The 18,173-nt window shown below is 46.4% G+C and overlaps 1 protein-coding gene across 2 annotated transcripts in view; it reads left to right on the top strand.

The window, feature by feature from the left end:
- srd5a1 (steroid-5-alpha-reductase, alpha polypeptide 1 (3-oxo-5 alpha-steroid delta 4-dehydrogenase alpha 1)) overlaps positions 1-18,173 on the top strand; it is a 62,724-nt gene that overhangs the window by 8,921 nt on the left and 35,630 nt on the right. Inside the window, exon 3 of one of the 2 annotated variants that reach the window (XM_072509487.1) lies at positions 14,477-14,748. In XM_072509487.1, coding sequence (XP_072365588.1) covers positions 14,489-14,748 — 260 coding nt within the window. In that variant the 5' untranslated portion in view covers positions 14,477-14,488. Of the gene's footprint in view, positions 1-14,242; positions 14,749-18,173 lie in introns of those variants that run through there. The other variant, XM_072509486.1, reaches the window with a different exon arrangement.

Here is an 18,173-nt window from a genome sequence, read left to right as displayed (position 1 = left end):
AGTGTATTTACATTAACCCCTTGTGTATTTACAGTGATGCATATCACCACATTCCTCCCTTTTTTCATGTTACGTATTTTCTGTACAGTGTTAAAGAAAATTGAACAAAATAGGTAGATAAGACTTGTACAAATCATGATGACAGTGATGGTTATACAATACCAAATAATATGTATGAGTCCAAAGTTCATGCATTAATATGGTCGAGTGGCTTTCTTGTTTTGTTGATGAAGTGGTGATGTTGATGGTGGCATTTCCTTGTGAACGCCATTAGTGTTCCTGTGCTTAAGGAACCAAGAAGTCATCAGGATGTGTGCAAATGGTCAAAGCACTTTGTTGTCTGATTTGGACTCTTTTTTTTTCTCTGCTTGTGGTAGCGATGCAGTATGTAATCTGTGTCGTCCAACCTGGACTGTTTCTTGTGATTGCGATATTGGTGCAGTATGTCATCTACCTTGAAAGCTGGGTTGTGTGTTCATAGTGGAGCAAACTCATCTGCCTTGAAAGCTGGTTGGCTTGTCTAGTGAGCAAACTTGAAACGGTGAAATTTCCTGTCATGTCATGGTATGGCTGTGCTCTCGCCAGTGTTAGGAGCTGTGCTGTTACATTGTCCTGCATTTGCAGAGTTGTACCATGTCATACCAGTCGTTGTCCCATTGTTGTTGTTTTTGTCATGCTTGTTGTCAACGTTGGTGCCTTTGGTACGCTTCTTGTTGTTGTCTTTATTGTTGTTTTCGTAGGTTTTGTTGTGTTTGTTGCGCTCAATGACCACACCGAGTGGAGAATTTGAGTCCTTCACAAAGTTACTTGTGTCAGTGTCCTTTGTGGCATCTGCTGTTTCATTGAGCGTGCCGTCTCTGATTCCTCGGCGCTCCCCGTCTGGAGTCATGTCCGGTGCACTTGAATCATCTTTGGCTTGTCGATGCTCCCCATCAGGAGCCCTTTCTGGTTCACCTGAATCATCTTTGGCTTGTCGATGCTCCCCGTCTGGAGTCCTTTCAGGATCACTTGAATCATCTGAGGTGTCACTTGAATCATCTGAGGTGTCTTGATGCTCCCTGTCCGGAGTCAAAATGTTCAGGAATGCATTTTCTTGTGGAGAGGCTCAAGTGGACGAGGTTTGAATTAACGTGGTGTCACTGGAGTCACTAGTAGCCTCACTTTGATTGTCGAGTGCCTCTGTACATACTAGCTGAGGTCTGTCAGTCTCGCTGAGATGTCGCACATCTGGTATGGGAATTGTGAAGCCTTTGTCACTTGTCGCACATACAGTGGGTAGACCTTCAGTGTCTTCTTGTCGGTCAGATGAGTTGGGTAGACTGTCAGAGTCTTTTTCTGGTGGCTCAAATAATCTGGGTGGACTGTCATAGTCGCTTTGTTGTTCACGTGGGCGTGGTCGACTGCCGTAGTCTTCTCGCTGTTCACTTGAGCGTGGCAGACTTGCATCGTCTGCTGCTGGTTGCTCAGATGAGGTTACTAGACCTTCATGGTCTTGATCATGCAAGGACTGCGCTCTGGAGTCTTGCGTTGCTTCCATCGTGGAGCTCGCTGTGGAGGCTTGTATCGCTCTCTCTGTGGAGTTTGGCATCATTCCCTGTGTGGAGACATGCAGTGGTCTCACTGTGGAGTTGATCTGTGCGCTCTCAATGGAGTCGTGAAGTGGTCTCGCTATGGAGTCTTTCTGTGTTCTCTGTGTGGAGACGTGCAGTGGTTGCGCTGTGGAGTCTTTCATTGCTCTCTGTGTGGATTCGGGGACTCTTCGTGGTGCGTAGACCACCTTTTGTGTGGAGTCGGGGACTCTCCGTGGTGCGTGGACCGCTCTCTGCGTGGAGTCGGGGACTCTTCGTGGTGCGTGGAGCACTGTTCATGGTGCGTGGACCACTGGTGTGGTGTCAGGTTACTCTCTGTGGGCTTGTACTTCTCTCTGTCGCTTGGCATCAGGCCGCTCTCTGTGGGCTTGTACCGCCGAATTGGAATGTTAGGCTCTGCAGGTTACACTGGAAATCTAATCCCAGTAATGTGGGCGCGCAGAGTTGGGGAAGGACGTAGAGCCTATAGTTCTTAAACTCCCTCCCATGCACCGTTAGGTTTGCGATGCAGAACCCTTTGATCTCTACGGAATGGGATCCTGCAGCTAGGGAAATCTTTTGCGTGCTTGGATGGATGGTCAGAAAACAGCGTCTTACCGTGTCAGGGTGAATAAAACTTTCAGTGCTCCCGGAGTCGATCAGGCATGGCGTCTCGAATCCGTTGACCAGCACCGTTGTTGTCGTCGTCTGGAGGGTCCGGGGCCGCGATTGATCCAGTGTCACCGAAGCCAGTCGTGGTAGTAGTGTCGCGGCGTCTTCTTCGGACCCCGTGGAGCCGTCGATGCTGGGGTCCTTTGTTGTCAACCAAGATGGTGGTGTCATGTATCGCACGCGGCCGGGGTTGGACAAAATGGCCGCCCCCATGAATCGCACGTGGCTGGGGGGTCACAAGATGGCGGCGCCTATCCTCCCCTCGTGGTGCCCGGGACCCAAAATGGCGGCGCCCGCGGGTCGCACATGGGGCGCTGGGGGGGTTGGGGGGTGTTTGGGATGTGCTGGGCTCGTTCTTCTCCGGGGTTGCGGCGACCCCCCGGGACCGGCACACTTCCGCGTAATGGCCCTTTTTGCCGCAGCTTTTACAAATAGCTGCGCGGGCCGGGCAGCGCTGCCGGGGGTGTTTCGCTTGTCCGCAGAAATAGCAGCGGGCCCCCCCGGGATGGTCTGGCGCTTTAACCGCGCAAGCTTGCGACGGGGGGGGTGGTTTGTCGCGATGGGGGTCCACGGAGCCCAAGGGGCTGCCATGCGGTCGGGGCCGTAGACGCGGGCGTTTTGCGAGGCAACATCAAGGGAGGCTGCAAGGGCCCGTGCCTCTGAGAGTCCTAGCGACTCTCTTTCCAAAAGTCTTTGGCGGATTTGGGGAGAGTTCATACCTGCCACAAATGCATCACGAATTAGCAGGTCCGTGTGTTCGATTGCGTTCACCGGCGGGCAGCTGCAGCCTCGTCCCAAAATTAGCAGCGCGTCGTAGAATTCCTCTCGCGATTCTCCGGGACTTTGCCGTCTCGTCGCGAGTTGGTGGCGCGCGTGGACCTGGTTAACGGGCCGAACGTAGATGCCCTTCAGCAATGCGAGCGCCGTCGGGAAATCCTCTGCGTCTTCTATGAGAGGGTAAATTTCTGGGCTTACCCTCGAATGCAGGACCCGCATTTTCTGGTCTTCTGTGATCCGGCCGGGGGCCGTTCGGAGGTAGCCTTCAAAGCATGCTTGCCAGTGTTTGAATACTGCTGCCGAGTTCGCTGCGTGGGGGCTGATCCGCAGGCATTCCGGGGCGATCCGGAGCTCCATAGTCTTTTAAGCTCGCTTAATAAATTGTAGCGCACAATGACTTACGAGAGACGAGAAGTGATGAAGTCGATCCAGGCTTTATTAAGCGATGCTTGTCCCCAGCAGCTCAGCAACAGAATGAAGCTACGGGGAGAAGCTCGGGTTCTTATACTCCGCCTTCAGGGCGGAGCCAGAAGTCGGCAGATCCAACCAGGACCTGGGATCTGTCAGCCAATAGCATCTCGGCTTCACAGGTCCCACATGACCCCTAATACATACCACCACAACCCCCACAACCCAAAGATGTGTAGGTTAGGTGGATTGGCCACACTAAATTGCCCCTTAATTGGAAAACAAAAATTGGAAACTCTAAAAAAAATTTTTTAAAGATTCAAATGAACGCAATTAGAATTGAAGTGCAAATAGTACCTAGAATTTACAATGAGTATTTTCAAGGTCTCAAGTTTAAAACCTGCATAGAATGAATTTGCAAATGTATTGCTATTACTAAAATTGTGTGTAGTTTTATTTGTGAACTCACTAGGAATTGTGCGAAGAATATTTTCACATTTCACTTCCCTTTCAGCGGAACTATCAAAATTCAAAATATCCTAGGCATGAGAATCTCTGTCCCAGTTACAACCTGGAGACATTTATGGTATCAAAAACACAAAATGTTGCTATTATCACAAGTGCCACCAATTGTGTCTTTGATCTTCTCGCTTCTGTTCCCTGTCATGTCTCTTCTTTTACTATCTTTGTACATTTTGTCACTGCCTGTTTGTTCTCAAAACAAGGGACAGATAATTAATCAAAGATGTAGCAGAAGCCTTCTTCACACTACAGAGGTCTGTGTTTTTCGTAAAATGTAAATATTTCTGTCTGTATTTCTCGCTGCCTTGGGAAAGCGAGCAATGTAATTAAAGCCCACTCCTGTGTTGATATAAATAAGCAATCATGTATATAATGATGTGCAGAACCTCCAACCAGTAGGTAGCAGTGTAAATCCATCATGTGACTGCACCTCGAGGAGTTGGGAGTTAGTCGTGTTGGTGGATAGTCATACTTGCATTAGCTCGAGGATAATATATTCGTATTAGTAGTTTGTAATATATTTATTTTAGTATTCTTTACCACCTATTTGTTTTATAATAAATTACTTTAACTAGTCAAGAAATAGATGTTCCATTGTGCATCATTCCTACCAGCCATAGCATAAGAACATGACACCTCCCATCCGAGTTATTCTTTTTTCCAACTTCTACTACCGGGCAGAAGATACAAAAGCTAGAGAACTCGTTCTCACAGATTAAAAAACAGCTTTTTTCCTGCTGCTACTAGACTCTCGAATGGCCCGTCTATATATTAAATTGATCTTTTTATGTATTTTTCCTTTTTATTGTAATTATTTTTTGTATGTTGTATTTATGCATATATATATATATATAGCGTGATCTGTCTCATTGTCTGTACGCAGAATAATACTTTTCACTGTACCTTGGTACATGAGACAGATTTTATCAATAAAATAGGTATATTTTATAGGTATGTCAGGAATAAGCGAATGACTAGAGAAAGAGTAGGACCAGTCAAGGACAGGGATGGGAAATTGTGTGTGGAGTCTGAAGAGATAGGCGAGATACTAAATGAATATTTTTCGTCAGTATTCACTCGGGAAAAAGATAATGTTGTGGCGGAGAATGCTGAGCCCCAGGCTAATAGAATAGATGGCATTGAGGTACGTAGGGAAGAGGTGTTGTCAATTCTGGACAGGCTTAAAATAGATAAGTCCCCAGGACCTGATGGGATTTATCCTAGGATTCTCTGGGAGGCCAGGGAAGAGATTGCTGGACCTTTGGCTTTGATTTTTATGTCATCATTGGCTACAGGAATAGTGCCAGAGGACTGGAGGACAGCAAATGTGGTCCCTTTGTTCAAAAAGGGGAGCAGAGACAACCCCGGCAACTATAGACCGGTGAGCCTCACGTCTGTAGTGGGTAAAGTCTTGGAGGGGATTATAAGAGACAAGATTTATAATCATCTAGATAGGAATAATATGATCAGGGATAGTCAGCATGGCTTTGTGAAGGGTAGGTCATGCCTCACAAATCTTATCGAGTTCTTTGAGAAGGTGACTGAACAGGTAGATGAGGGTAGAACAGTTGATGTGGTGTATATGGATTTCAGCAAAGCGTTTGATAAGGTTCCCCACGGTAGGCTATTGCAGAAAATATGGAGGCTGGGGATTGAGGGTGATTTAGAGATGTGGATCAGAAATTGGCTAGCTGAAAGAAGACAGAGGGTGGTGGTTGATGGGAAATGTTCAGAATGGAGTACAGTCACAAGTGGAGTACCACAAGGATCTGTTCTGGGGCTGTTGCTGTTTGTCATTTTTATCAATGACCTAGAGGAAGGCGCAGAAGGGTGGGTGAGTAAATTTGCAGACGATACTAAAGTCGGTGGTGTTGTCGATAGTGTGGAAGGATGTAGCAGGTTACAGAGGGATATAGATAAGCTGCAGAGCTGGGCTGAGAGGTGGCAAATGGAGTTTAATGTAGAGAAGTGTGAGGTGATTCACTTTGGAAGGAATAACAGGAATGCGGAATATTTGGCTAATGGTAAAGTTCTTGAAAGTGTGGATGAGCAGAGGGATCTAGGTGTCCATGTACATAGATCCCTGAAAGCTGCCACCCAGGTTGATAGGGTTGTGAAGAAGGCCTATGGAGTGTTGGCCTTTATTGGTAGAGGGATTGAGTTCCGGAGTCGGGAGGTCATGTTGCAGCTTTACAGAACTCTGGTACGGCCGCATTTGGAGTATTGCGTACAGTTCTGGTCACCGCATTATAGGAAGGACGTGGAGGCTTTGGAGCGGGTGCAGAGGAGATTTACCAGGATGTTGCCTGGTATGGAGGGAAAATCTTATGAGGAAAGGCTGATGGACTTGAGGTTGTTTTCGTTGGAGAGAAGAAGGTTAAGAGGAGACTTAATAGAGGCATACAAAATGATCAGGGGGTTGGATAGGGTGGACAGTGAGAGCCTTCTCCCGCGGATGGAAATGGCTGGCACGAGGGGACATAACTTTAAACTGAGGGGTAATAGATATAGGACAGAGGTAGGTTCTTTACGCAAAGAGTAGTGAGGCCGTGGAATGCCCTACCTGCTACAGTAGTGAACTCGCCAACATTGAGGGCATTTAAAAGTTTATTGGATAAACATATGGATGATAATGGCATAGTGTAGGTTAGATGGCTTTTGTTTCGGTGCAACATCGTGGGCCGAAGGGCCTGTACTGCGCTGTATTGTTCTATGTTCTAAAATGTAAAATGCCCCTCCAAAGTGCGAGATTGGCCTTGCTTCCAAAGCATTCTTTTTCTCTTCTGTATCTTCCAATGCGAAATTCGAAGCCTACTTGTGACAATAAGCGATTTTCATTTCATTTCATTTCATTAGGTGGGAAGAGAATATGGATGCATCCTCATTATTTATCCATTTTTTAATTCGGGACACAATGGCAAGCATTGAATGTCTTTCAGATCCATCCAAAACATATTAACTGCATTGTGCACAAGAATGTCTTACTGGAAATAAAGTGGGCAAATAGAATATGTGCATTTGGGTGTTGTAATTCTTTAATGAATGTAGGAATTTCAGATATATATTGTATTATATGTATTTGATCTAGTAAAGGTTAAAATCCTGGGTTGGTGTGTTCTGACCGCTGCAATAGTGTTCTTTTAAAAATCCTGGTTTACAAGAAAAGACATGCACTTTGGTTACAGAGATGCAATTAAAGCATTGTAAAAGTTGGGCAAATGGACTTTTGTTTATATAAAAACGTTCCATGGGGAGGAGGTAATTAGAGACATTCTTTTTAGCCTTAGTAAGATTACGTAGTTAATGGAAGTAGCCAGGGGTTGAAGCAGTCAGGTCTTGAGTTTTCAGTTTTGATCTTTCTCTGAACAGGAGCAGTTTCTCTCAAAACAGTGAGTTAAAAGATTTTACTGTGGACAGACCAGCAGCTTTTCTCAAAGCAGTTTAGCAAAGATTTTTCCGGTGAACAGAACAACAGTTCTGGTAGGTTTGACTCAGGCCAGAATCTGCAGCTGATTCCTGATTTCTCAAAGCCATCTCTTTACAGCAAGTAATCCTGGGTTGGCTAAAAGTACTTAAAGTGGATTTTGATCTGAGATGGGTTTTGCTTGAGTGGAGTTGAAAGATAGCCGTTAGGATTCAGTTTTCATTGTATTGTTTAACTGGCAATTGTAAGTTATTGTCTTTATGTTATCAAAGTTAGTAGTACTGTTCGTAATAAAGTTTGTTTTAATACATTTGTGCGTGGAATCACTCCTGGAGCAAAGTATCCTTTCCTCACAGTCTTACAAAGTAAATAAAATATCCGGTATCCTAGCAACGGTTGGGATGTTTGGAATGTAATGTTTCCAAATTGTAAATTTTATTTAAAGGTAATTGTTGAAATTTTTTTGAAAGTTTAGCCACATGTCTTTCCCCCATCTTTCTGGTCACTCTATGTCCGTGCAATAATTTGAAGCAAAGATTTGTGCAAATGCCTCTGTAACAGCATTCAAACAGTTGGGAGTGGACCAGAACTATTTGGGTTTAACACAAACGTCTGAAACTTTGGATCAGACATGTCACTGTACCTATTTGTTAACTCAATTAGAAAACAAATACCTCACCCACTCCCATACTCTCAATCAGCTCCCTCTCAAATTAGAAACGCCATATGAAAAGGAAGTTTGAAAATGATCACTACCCAAAACATCACATGTTGTTTTCCCTGCTTAATTATATTTTCTGCATTTGTGCACCCCCAAACATTTGCAGAGAATGAAGATTTCCTATCGTGCAAAATAGTTGGTACAGCAACTATTAATTGTAAACTGTTAATTGCCATTATTGTGGAAAATGTCCTGATGGAATCCACAACCTTTACTCAAAAGGACATAAACCTGTCTTCATACAGCACCTTTAACAAAATAAAGCTTCCAAAGACAATGCGACGGCACGGTAGCACAGTGGTTAGCACTGTCGCTTCACAGCTCCAGGGTCCCAGATTCGATTCTTGGCTTGGGTCAATGTCTGCGGAGTCTGCACTTTCTCCCGGTGTCTCGTGGGTTTCCTCCCAGTGCTTCGGTTTCCTCCCACAGTCCCAAGATGTGCAGGTTAGGTGGATTGGTCATGCTAAATTGCCCTTAGTGTCCAAAAAGGTTAGGTGGGGTTACGGGGATAGGGTGGAGGTGTGGACTTAAGTAGGGTGCCCTTTCCAAGGGCTGGTGCAGACTCGCTGGGCCGAATGGCCTCCTTCTGCATTGTACATTCTATGAATGTGAGATCATGTTTGAGATTGTAAAAAGCTGCATTTTAGCTATTTGGAAGAAGATTCGTGTTCCCTTTTTATGGCCTGGATTTACATCTATATTCAAGGAGTGAAAAGACACTTCACATTAATGCCAAGGTGTGCATTTTTATATTTTTAGGCATAGTACCATTTTTTTTAAATAAATTTTTTTATTGGGTTTTTGAACAAAGTATATTTACCGTTATATACACAGAATAAGAAATATATATATATATATACATAGAAGAGAAGGGTACACCCAAACATACGGGGAAAAAAAGTAATAAAAAAATAAAATAAAATAGAATAACTGGTAGGGAATTGTGCACCAGCTCAACAGCAGCAACTCTGTACAACTGGCAAAATTATTTACAACACATAAGTGGGCAACTGTTTGTGGGGGGGGAGGGAGGCTGGAGACTGGGGAGGTAAATAAACATTTGGGTGCCGGAGAAATTGCCGGAGTGGGCAATACTCGAATGGTGTTGGTGTTGTCACTTGCTTCTCCCGGATGGATCTCGCTGCCGTTGTCATCTCACGCTCACCTGCCCTTCAGCTGTTCCTCCCGTCTTTCGCCAGTTCTCCTTGTTCTCTGTTCCTGGAGATGGCAAGTTTGTTATCGTATCCCATGCCCTCCTTCCGGCTGTCATTCCCCTGCCTTCTCCTCATCTCCCTGGTTCTCCTCTCTTGTTCCCTGTCCCTTCCCTCTCTCCCCCCCTCCTGTGGTTCGTTCGCCTTTCTTTCCTCTTAGGTTTAGCTGCCCCCCCCCCCCCCGCCCCCCCCCCCCCCCCGGTCTATCTCTCCCTCCCATACTTTGGCTACTTTCCCCTGATTCTCGGCTACCTGGCTATTCTTCTGTTTGTTTGTTGGCCACAAACAGGTCCCGGAACAATTGGGTGAATGGCTCCCACATTCTGTGGAAGCCGTTGTCTGACCCTCGGATGGCAAATTTGATTTTCTCCATTTGGAGAGATTCCGAGAGGTCGGACAGCCAGTCTGCAGCTTTGGGTCGTGCTGCTGACTGCCAGCCGAACAGGATTCTATGGCGAGCGATCAGGGAGGCAAAGGCAAGGGTGTCCGCCCTCCTCCCCAGGAATAGATCTGGCTTGTCTGATACCCCGAAGACCGCCACTTTTGGGCATGGCTCCACCCTCATCACCACCACTTTGGACATTGCCTCAAAGAAGGCTGTCCAGTACCCCGCAAGTCTGGGGCAAGACCAGAACATGTAGGGGTGGTTGGCCGGGCCTCCTTGGCACTGTTCACATCTATCCTCCACTCATACGGGTTCTTGTTAAATGGGCTCTATGTACCACTTTTAGCTGCGTCAGGCTGAGCCTTGCTCACGTGGAGGTGGTGTTGACCCTGTGCAGTGCTTCGCTCAAGAGTCCCCACCCTATTTCAATCCCCAGGTCCTCCAACCATTTCTTTCTTGTTGCGTCCAGTAGGGCGTCAGCCCTTTCTACCAGTCGGTCATACATGTCGCTACAGTTTCCTTTATCTAGTATGCTTGCGTCCAGTACCTTTTCCAGTAATGTCTGTCGTGGCGGTTGTGGGTACGTACTTGTCTCCTTTTGTAGGAAGTTTTTGAGTTGTATATATCTTAACTTGTTCCCCCTGGCTAGCTGGAATTTCTCTGTCAGTTTGTCCAGTGTTGCGATCCTGCCGTCTGTGTATAGGTCCCTGACTGTCAGTGTCCCTCCGTCCTGTCCCCACCTTTTGAAGTTGGGGTCAGTCAGCGCTGGTGTGAACCTATGGTTGTTGCAGTTGGGAGCTTTGTCCGACATTTTGGTCAGGCCAGATTGCTGCAGTAGTTGGTTCCAGGATTGGAGGGTGGCTATCACCACCGGGCTGCTGGAGTCTTTTTTGGGTGGGGATGGGAGTGCTGCCATGGCGAGGGCCCGGAGGGAGGTCCCCATGCAGGATGCCTCTTCCGCGCCCATCCTCTCGGCTTCTGGCTCCTTGATCCATCCCCTTATTCGCTCGGCCGTCGTCGCCCAGTGGTAGAATTGTAGGTTTGGGAGGGCTAGCCACCCCCCCCCCCCCCGGATTTTGTTTTTTGTAAGACCTTCTTTGGGATCCTAGCATTCCCCCCCCATACAAACACGCCATGGTTAGTTTGTCTAGTGCTTTGAAAAAGGCCTTGGGGATGTAGATTGGAATGGACTAAGTAGGAAGAGGTACCTGGGCAGTACGCTCATTTTGATCGTCTGGACTCTCCCCGCGAGCGAGGGTGGGAGTGTGTTCCATCTTTGCAGGTCCTTTTTTACTTCCTCCGTCAGACTGGTGAGGTTCCATTTGTGGATCCCTTTCCAGTCATGGGCTATTTGGATCCCCAGGTAGCGGAATTTGTGTCGGGCTTGTTTAAAGGGCAGTCCCGTTAGTGCTGTCCCCCCCCTACTTGTGGGTGTACCGGGAAGATCTCGCTTTTGCTCATGTTGAATTTGTAGCCTGAGAAGGCGCCAAACTAATGCTGTCCACCATCTCTCCCAGTGCTCGTAGTGCTTCCAGGACCCGTTTTCAGGATCCGACGACAGACAGATCAAACTCCAAAACGGGGAAAACATCAAGCATGGCAAGGGAACTCGGTCACTTTATGGAACAGATGGGAGCGGTGGACCCCTGGAGGTTTGCCCACCCAGGGGAGAAGGAGTTCTCCTTCTTCTCCCCAGTACACAACGTATACACCAGAATTGACTTCTTTGTGGTGGGGAAAACGGTGCTTCCGGAGATAGACAAGGTGGAATACTCCGCAATTGTGATATCAGACCATGCTCCACGCTACATGGACGTGAGGCTGCAGATGGGCAGGGCCCAACGCCCCACATGGAGGTTGGACATTGCCCTACTAGCTGACAAGGCCTTCAACGAAAAGATATCGCGGGCATTACAGAGTACACGGGAGAACAACCAGAACGGGGAGGTCTCACCCGCCGGCCAAGTTCTCTCTAGAGAGCACTATTTTTGTTCAAGTTGTGAGTCTTGAAACTTATGTAACTGTTTAAATAAGCACATAACTGAAGTCTTAAGTCAGTTAAATAAAGGTCATATAAAAACAAGCATCAGTGGAGTATGATTTGCCTGTTCCATCAGTTGCCGCCAATAGAGGGCAGCAACAATTTATATGGCTCCAGAGGACTGCTCATCGTGCATACTGGGTGAGTGGCTATGGTGGATACATGGAGGTATGGAGATGGCACAAATGTCTGAAGGGATATGGAGGTGGCATGGGAAATCTGAACAAGCATAGGGAGCAGGGTGGGAGGGGGTGAGCAGATGAAGGTTGAGATTGAGGGAGCCTTTAACAGATGTTGAGAGCTGGAATGTTGTGTTGGAGAATGAAAGTGGGCCTTATAACCAGTCTGCCTCCTCAATCACACTCCTCCCGCACTCCATCACGGTTTTCAAAATGTATTGTGAACCTGATCCTTGTGTGAAAAGATAAAAATTCCCATGTAAAGTCACAAATGGGTCAGGTGTGCATTTCTGAATGTTCAGAAGTGTCCAGGTCTGTTTTTTCCCATGCCCACACAGAAATTTGCACTATAAAATGTTAATTTCAATTTGTATGCCGATGACACCCAACTCTACCTCAACACCACATCTCTTAATCCCTCCCTCTAATATATCTCTAAATTTCCAGACTTTCTGGCCAGCACCCAATACCGACGTCAGACCTTTCCTCCAACTAAATATTGAGAAAACAAAACCATTGTCTTTCTAGCCACTGACTCCAATCTTCTCCTTGGCAATTGTCTCATAGAATCAAAAAATATCTACAGTGCAGAAGGAAGCCATTCAGCCCATCGAGTCTGACCCTCTAAAAGAGCACCCTTCCTAGGCCCACTTCCCCCACCCTCCCACCCTTTCCCTGTAACCCCCACCTAACCTGCACACCTTTGGACTGTGGGAGGAAACGGAGCACCCGGAGGACATGTGGGGGGGGGGGGGGGGGGGGACATTCAAACTTCACACAGATAATCTCGCTAAACCAGACTGTTCGCTAGCTCGGTGCCATATTTGATCGCAAGATGAGCTTCAGACCATGTATTAGCACAATCACTAAGAACATCTATTACCACATTCATAATATAACCCAAGTGCACCCTTGCCTCAACTCACCTATTCAAACCCTTATCTGTGCCTCTGTTACCATAGATTTGACTATTCCAATGCATTCCTGGCTCATCTCCTATGCAAACTCAAAGTCATCCAACACTGTTGCTTGTGTCCCAACTTGAAGCAAATCCCCAATGTTCACTCACCAACACTCTCTCCCAATTAAACAGCGTCTTAATTTCACAACTGTTATCCTTGTTTATACATCTATCCATTGCCTCCCTCCTCCCTCGCTTTGTAATCTGAATCCTAGGCAACCCTCCATTGTACTTGTGCTCTCTAATTTTGGTACCTTGATATTAATCACCCCACCATGGATGGTCATGCCTTCAATTAGCAAGGTACTAACATTTGGAATTCCCTTCATAAAACATCTAATCTCTGTCTCGTTTTAAGTACAGTAAGAAGTCTGACAACACCAGGTTAAAGTCCAACAGGTTTGTTTCAAACACTAGCTTTCGGAGCACTGCTCCTTCCTCAGGTGAATGAAGAGGTATGTTCCAGAAATATATATATAGACAAATTCAAAGATATAAGACAATGCTTTGAATGCGAGCATTTGCAGTTAATTAAGTGTTTACAGATCCAGAGATAGGGGTAACCCCAGGTTAAAGATAGTGGGGGATGAATGTAATGCAACATGAATCCCAGGTCCCGGTTGAGGCCGCACTCATGTGTGCGGAACTTGGCTATAAGTTTCTGCTCGGCGATTCTGCGTTGTCGCGCGTCCTTTTGGCCGCCTTGGAGAACGCTTACCCGGAGATCAGAACCTGAATGCCCTTGACTGCTGAAGTGTTCCCCGACTGGAAGGGAACATTCCTGCCTGGTGATTGTCGCACGATATCCGTTCATTCGTTGTCGCAGCGTCTGCATGGTCTCGCCAATGTACCACGCTTCGGGACATCCTTTCCTGCAGCGTATGAGGTAGACAACGTTGGCCGAGTCGCACGAGTAAGATGCTCCATACATATCTCTTTTAACAGGCCTTTGGCCATCTGCCCGAATATCTCATGTTTCCCGGGAAAGAGAATTTTACTCTGTAACCCTGCTGTGAAGCTTCTTGGAGTGTTTGATTGCGTTAAAGGCGCTGCAGAAATAAAAGTTGTTGTTGGGTGTATTTGTCATTTTATTTCATTATTGCTGTGCTCCTGATTTCATAACATGACAATGAACATTTCATGTATTTGTAACTGTGCCGGGAGCAATCCTCATTGTCCTCCTCTATGACTGCTCGCTGCAGGGAGAAAGGGGCGGTTCCTGGCATACTCTCACCGAGTGCAGGAACGGGAAGGCTGCTCGCCTGCCATTCGCTCCTTTGCTTCTGGCTGTCCTGCAATTTGCTGCTTCTCAATCTTACTGCTGGCTGTCAAACTGTAGCGTCACAGGGTCTGGCAAAACAAAGCCGCTTTTGAATGGCTGAGAAACAAGTCAATCACAAGCTCTCCTTCCACCCCCTTGAAAAGCTCCATTCAAGGCCATCGTTTGTTTTGCTCGGCAGTTGTAGTAAGAGGTTGACTTTCAGTGTATTTCCTGGGTTGATAATGGCCGCAACGACTTCCGTGTAAATAAAAGAAGTCTTTGCAATTAGCGTTAATTCCTCATGATGTCCTCGCAGTCCATGTTTCGCTTTGTTTTGGGCGTGCAGAATGAAAGCGAGATGCTACTACGGTCGTCCTGGCTCATGGTCCTCATGGGGGTTTGTACATTCCTGATCTGCCAGTTCGTCGATTTGCCATATGGAAGATACGCTCACGGCAAGTTCGGGTTTGCAGTCAATGTGAAGGCTGCTTGGTTCATCCAGGAGACCCCTTCCCTGGCATTGCCACTCTATCTGATGTTTTTCAGCACTGACACTAATCCTTTGCAGCTTCCCAACCAGCTCCTCCTGGGCATGTTCATCTGCCACTATATCCACAGGTAAGAGCTGCATGTTTTATAACTAGTGAAAACGAGTAGCACAATCAAATTGCGCATTTTGCGGTCCGATGATCTCGAAGATTCAAGTAGATTCAGCGAGATCTGTAACATGATTTTCACTTTTCCTGACATTACTTTGATTTTTGACACCCATTCAAGGGGAACTCTGGTGTCCAGTAACAATGGGCAAAGGAGCTATTCACATTAAAGATGACTGATTATTCATCACATTTTAATAATTTAAAATAAAGCTTGGGAAATATGCTTGGGGGTTAAGGTACAAGCTGAAATACAAAATCGCTTTCAAATATTTCTGGTCGATGATTTTCAGCTTTTATTCCACCATCACCGAATGAATAAATGTATCATTAGATATCATACTAAGCTATAAAATGTGATGTTAAATTCATGTTTTTCATATGTCAAATTAGCTAATCATATTTGGGCTGTGCATGTGGAGCACTAGTTTACTTTGTGATCAATTGTTTCGATTGCTATCAAACAGCCTTGGCAACCCGCAGAGATAATTTGGCTCAGTTTTTATGCACTTTACAGTTGAATAGCCCACCAACACTGCTCTGAAAATTTGTAAATTATGAGTAATTCTCAAAGGTATCAGAGTGCAGCTGGTAAGAATGTGCTGGTGACTTTCGGAGCTGAGACAGAAAATAATGTAGAGGATAAACTAGAAATAGAATTATAGAATCCGCACAGTGCAGAAGGAGGCCATTCGGCGAATCGAGTCTGCACCAACCCTCCAAAAGAGCACCCTGCCTAGGCCCTGTAACCTCGCCTTGCATCGTGGTTAATACTGTTACTTCACAGTGCCAGGAACCTGGGTTTGATTCCTGGCTTGGGTCACTGTCTGCACATTCTCCCCGTGTCTGCGTGAGTTTCCTCTGGGCGCTCTGGTTTCCTCCCACAAGTCCCGAAAGACATGCTAATAGGTGAATTGGACATTCTGAATTCTCCATCCGTGTAACTGAACAGGCGCCGGAGTGTGGCGACTGGGAGATTTTCACAGTAACTTCATTGCAGTGTTAATGCAAGCCTACTTGTGACAATAATAAAGATTATATTATCCCCGTAACCCCTGTGTTATAACCCCAATGGAGGTCCCGGGATCAGGAACATGCAATTTCCAGTGACCTCTCCAGAATATGAACTTTCCCTTTAAGTGGGGGGAGTTTTCCCTTAACAAGGTGAGCCCCAGCTGCATATAAACCATGGCCAGGTTACAGGTCAGGGAAGGGGACGCTTAGGGGAGTGGAGGAGTATTTGTAATTGTAATAAACCTTGTTTGGTAATTTCTACTATCGCCTATGCATCCTGCATACCGCAGATCCAACACCCACTTAACCTTTTGGACACTAAGGGGCTACCCTAACCCTAACAACTAAGAACAAAGAAAAGTACAGCACAGGAACAGGCCTTTCGGTTCTCCAAGCCTGCGCCGACCATGCTGCCTGTCTAAACTAAAATCTTCTACACTTCCGGGGTCCGTATCCCTCTATTCCCATCCTATTCATGTATTTTTCAAGATGCCCCTTAAATGTCACTATCGTCCCTGCTTCCACCACCTCCTCCGGCAGCGAGTTCCAGGCATCCACTACCATCTGTGTAAAAAAACTTGCCTCGTACATCTCCTCTAAACCTTGCCACTCGCACCTTAAAACTATGCCCCCTAGTAATTGATCCCTCTACCCTGGGAAAAAGCCTCTGACTATCCACTCTGTCTATGCCCCTCATAATTTTGTAGACCTCTATCAGGTCTCCCCTCAACCTCCGTCGTTCCAGTTAGAACAAACCGAGTTTATCCAATCTCTCCTCATAGCTAATGCCCTCCGTACCAGGCACCATTCTGGTAAATCTCTTCTGCACCCTCTCCAGAGCCTCCACATCCTTCTGGTAATGTGGCGGCCAGGATTGAACACTATACTCCAAGTGTGGCCCAACTAAGGTTCTATACAGCTGCAACATGACTTACTAATTTTTCCTCTCAATGCCCAATGAAGGCAAGCATGCAGTATGCCTTCTTGACTACCTTCTCCACCTGTGTTGCCACTTTCAGTGACCTGTGGACCTGTACACCTAGATCTCTCTGACTTTCAATACTCTTGAGGGTTCTACCATTCACTGTATATTCCCTACCTGTATTAGACCTTCCAAAATGCATTACCTCACATTTGTCCGGACTAAACTCCATCTGCCATCTCTCCGCCCAAGTCTCCAAACAATTTAAATCCTGCTGTATCTTCTGACAGTCCTCATCGCTATCCGCAATTCCACCAATCTTTGTGTCGTCCGCAAACTTACTAATCGGACCAGTTACATTTTCCTCCAAATCATTTATATATACCATGAACAGCAACGGTCCAGCAGTGATCGCTGCGGAACACCACTAGTCACAGCCCTCCAATCAGAAAAGCACCCTTCCGTTGCTTACTATGACCTCTGCATACTATGACCTCGCCAGTTCTGTATCCATCTTGCCAGCTCACCTCTAATCCTGTGTGATTTCACCTTTTATACCAGTCTGCCATGAGGGACCTTGTCAAAGGCCTTACTGAAGTCCATATAGACAACATCCACTGCCCTACCTGCATCAATCATCTTTGTGACCTCCTCGAAAAACTCTATCAAGTTAGTGAGACACGACCTCCCCTTCCCAAAACCGTGCTGCCTCTCGCTAATACATCCACTTGCTTCCAAATGGGAGTACATCCTCGAAGAATTCTCTCCAGTAACTTCCCTACCACTGATGTATGGCTCACCGGCCTGTAGTTCCCTGTATTATCCTAGCTACCCTTCTTAAACAATGGAACAACATTGGCTATTCTCTAACCTGTCCATCTTTGGACTGTGGGAGGAAACCGGTGCACCCGGAGGAAGAATGTGCAAACTCCACACATAGTCACTCAAGGCCGGAATTGAACCCGGGTCTCTGGCGCTCTGAGGCAGCTGTGCTAACCACCGTGCCATAGTGCTGCCCCAAGCTACTAAAGTATGTGTGAACGTTGCAGAGGTAGGTATCATGCTTACAAAATGGGGTGGGATTAAGAGAAATAGTTGAGTGCGTTATGGTCAGAGGTGAAGTTAAATACTGAGTTAGACAATAGAACATTACAGCGCAGTACAGGCCCTTCGGCCCTCGATGTTGCGCCGACCTGTGAAACCAATCTAAAGCCCATCTACACTATACCCTTATCGTCCATATGTTTATCCAATGACCATTTAAATGCCCTTAGTGTTGGCAAGTTCACTACTGTTGCAGGCAGGGCATTCCACGCACCTACTAATCTTTGAGTAAAGAACCTCTGACATCTGTCCTATATCTATCTCCCCTCAATTTAAAGCTATTTCCTCTCCTGCTAGCCATCACCATCTGAGGAAAAAGGCTCTCACTATCTAATCCCCTGATCATC

The sequence above is a fragment of the Scyliorhinus torazame genome, chromosome 6 (assembly GCF_047496885.1).
Source record: "Scyliorhinus torazame isolate Kashiwa2021f chromosome 6, sScyTor2.1, whole genome shotgun sequence".
Classification (NCBI taxonomy): Eukaryota; Metazoa; Chordata; class Chondrichthyes; order Carcharhiniformes; family Scyliorhinidae; genus Scyliorhinus; species Scyliorhinus torazame.
Note: the sequence above shows the minus strand (reverse complement) of the source record. Positions and strands in the feature narration are given on the sequence as shown.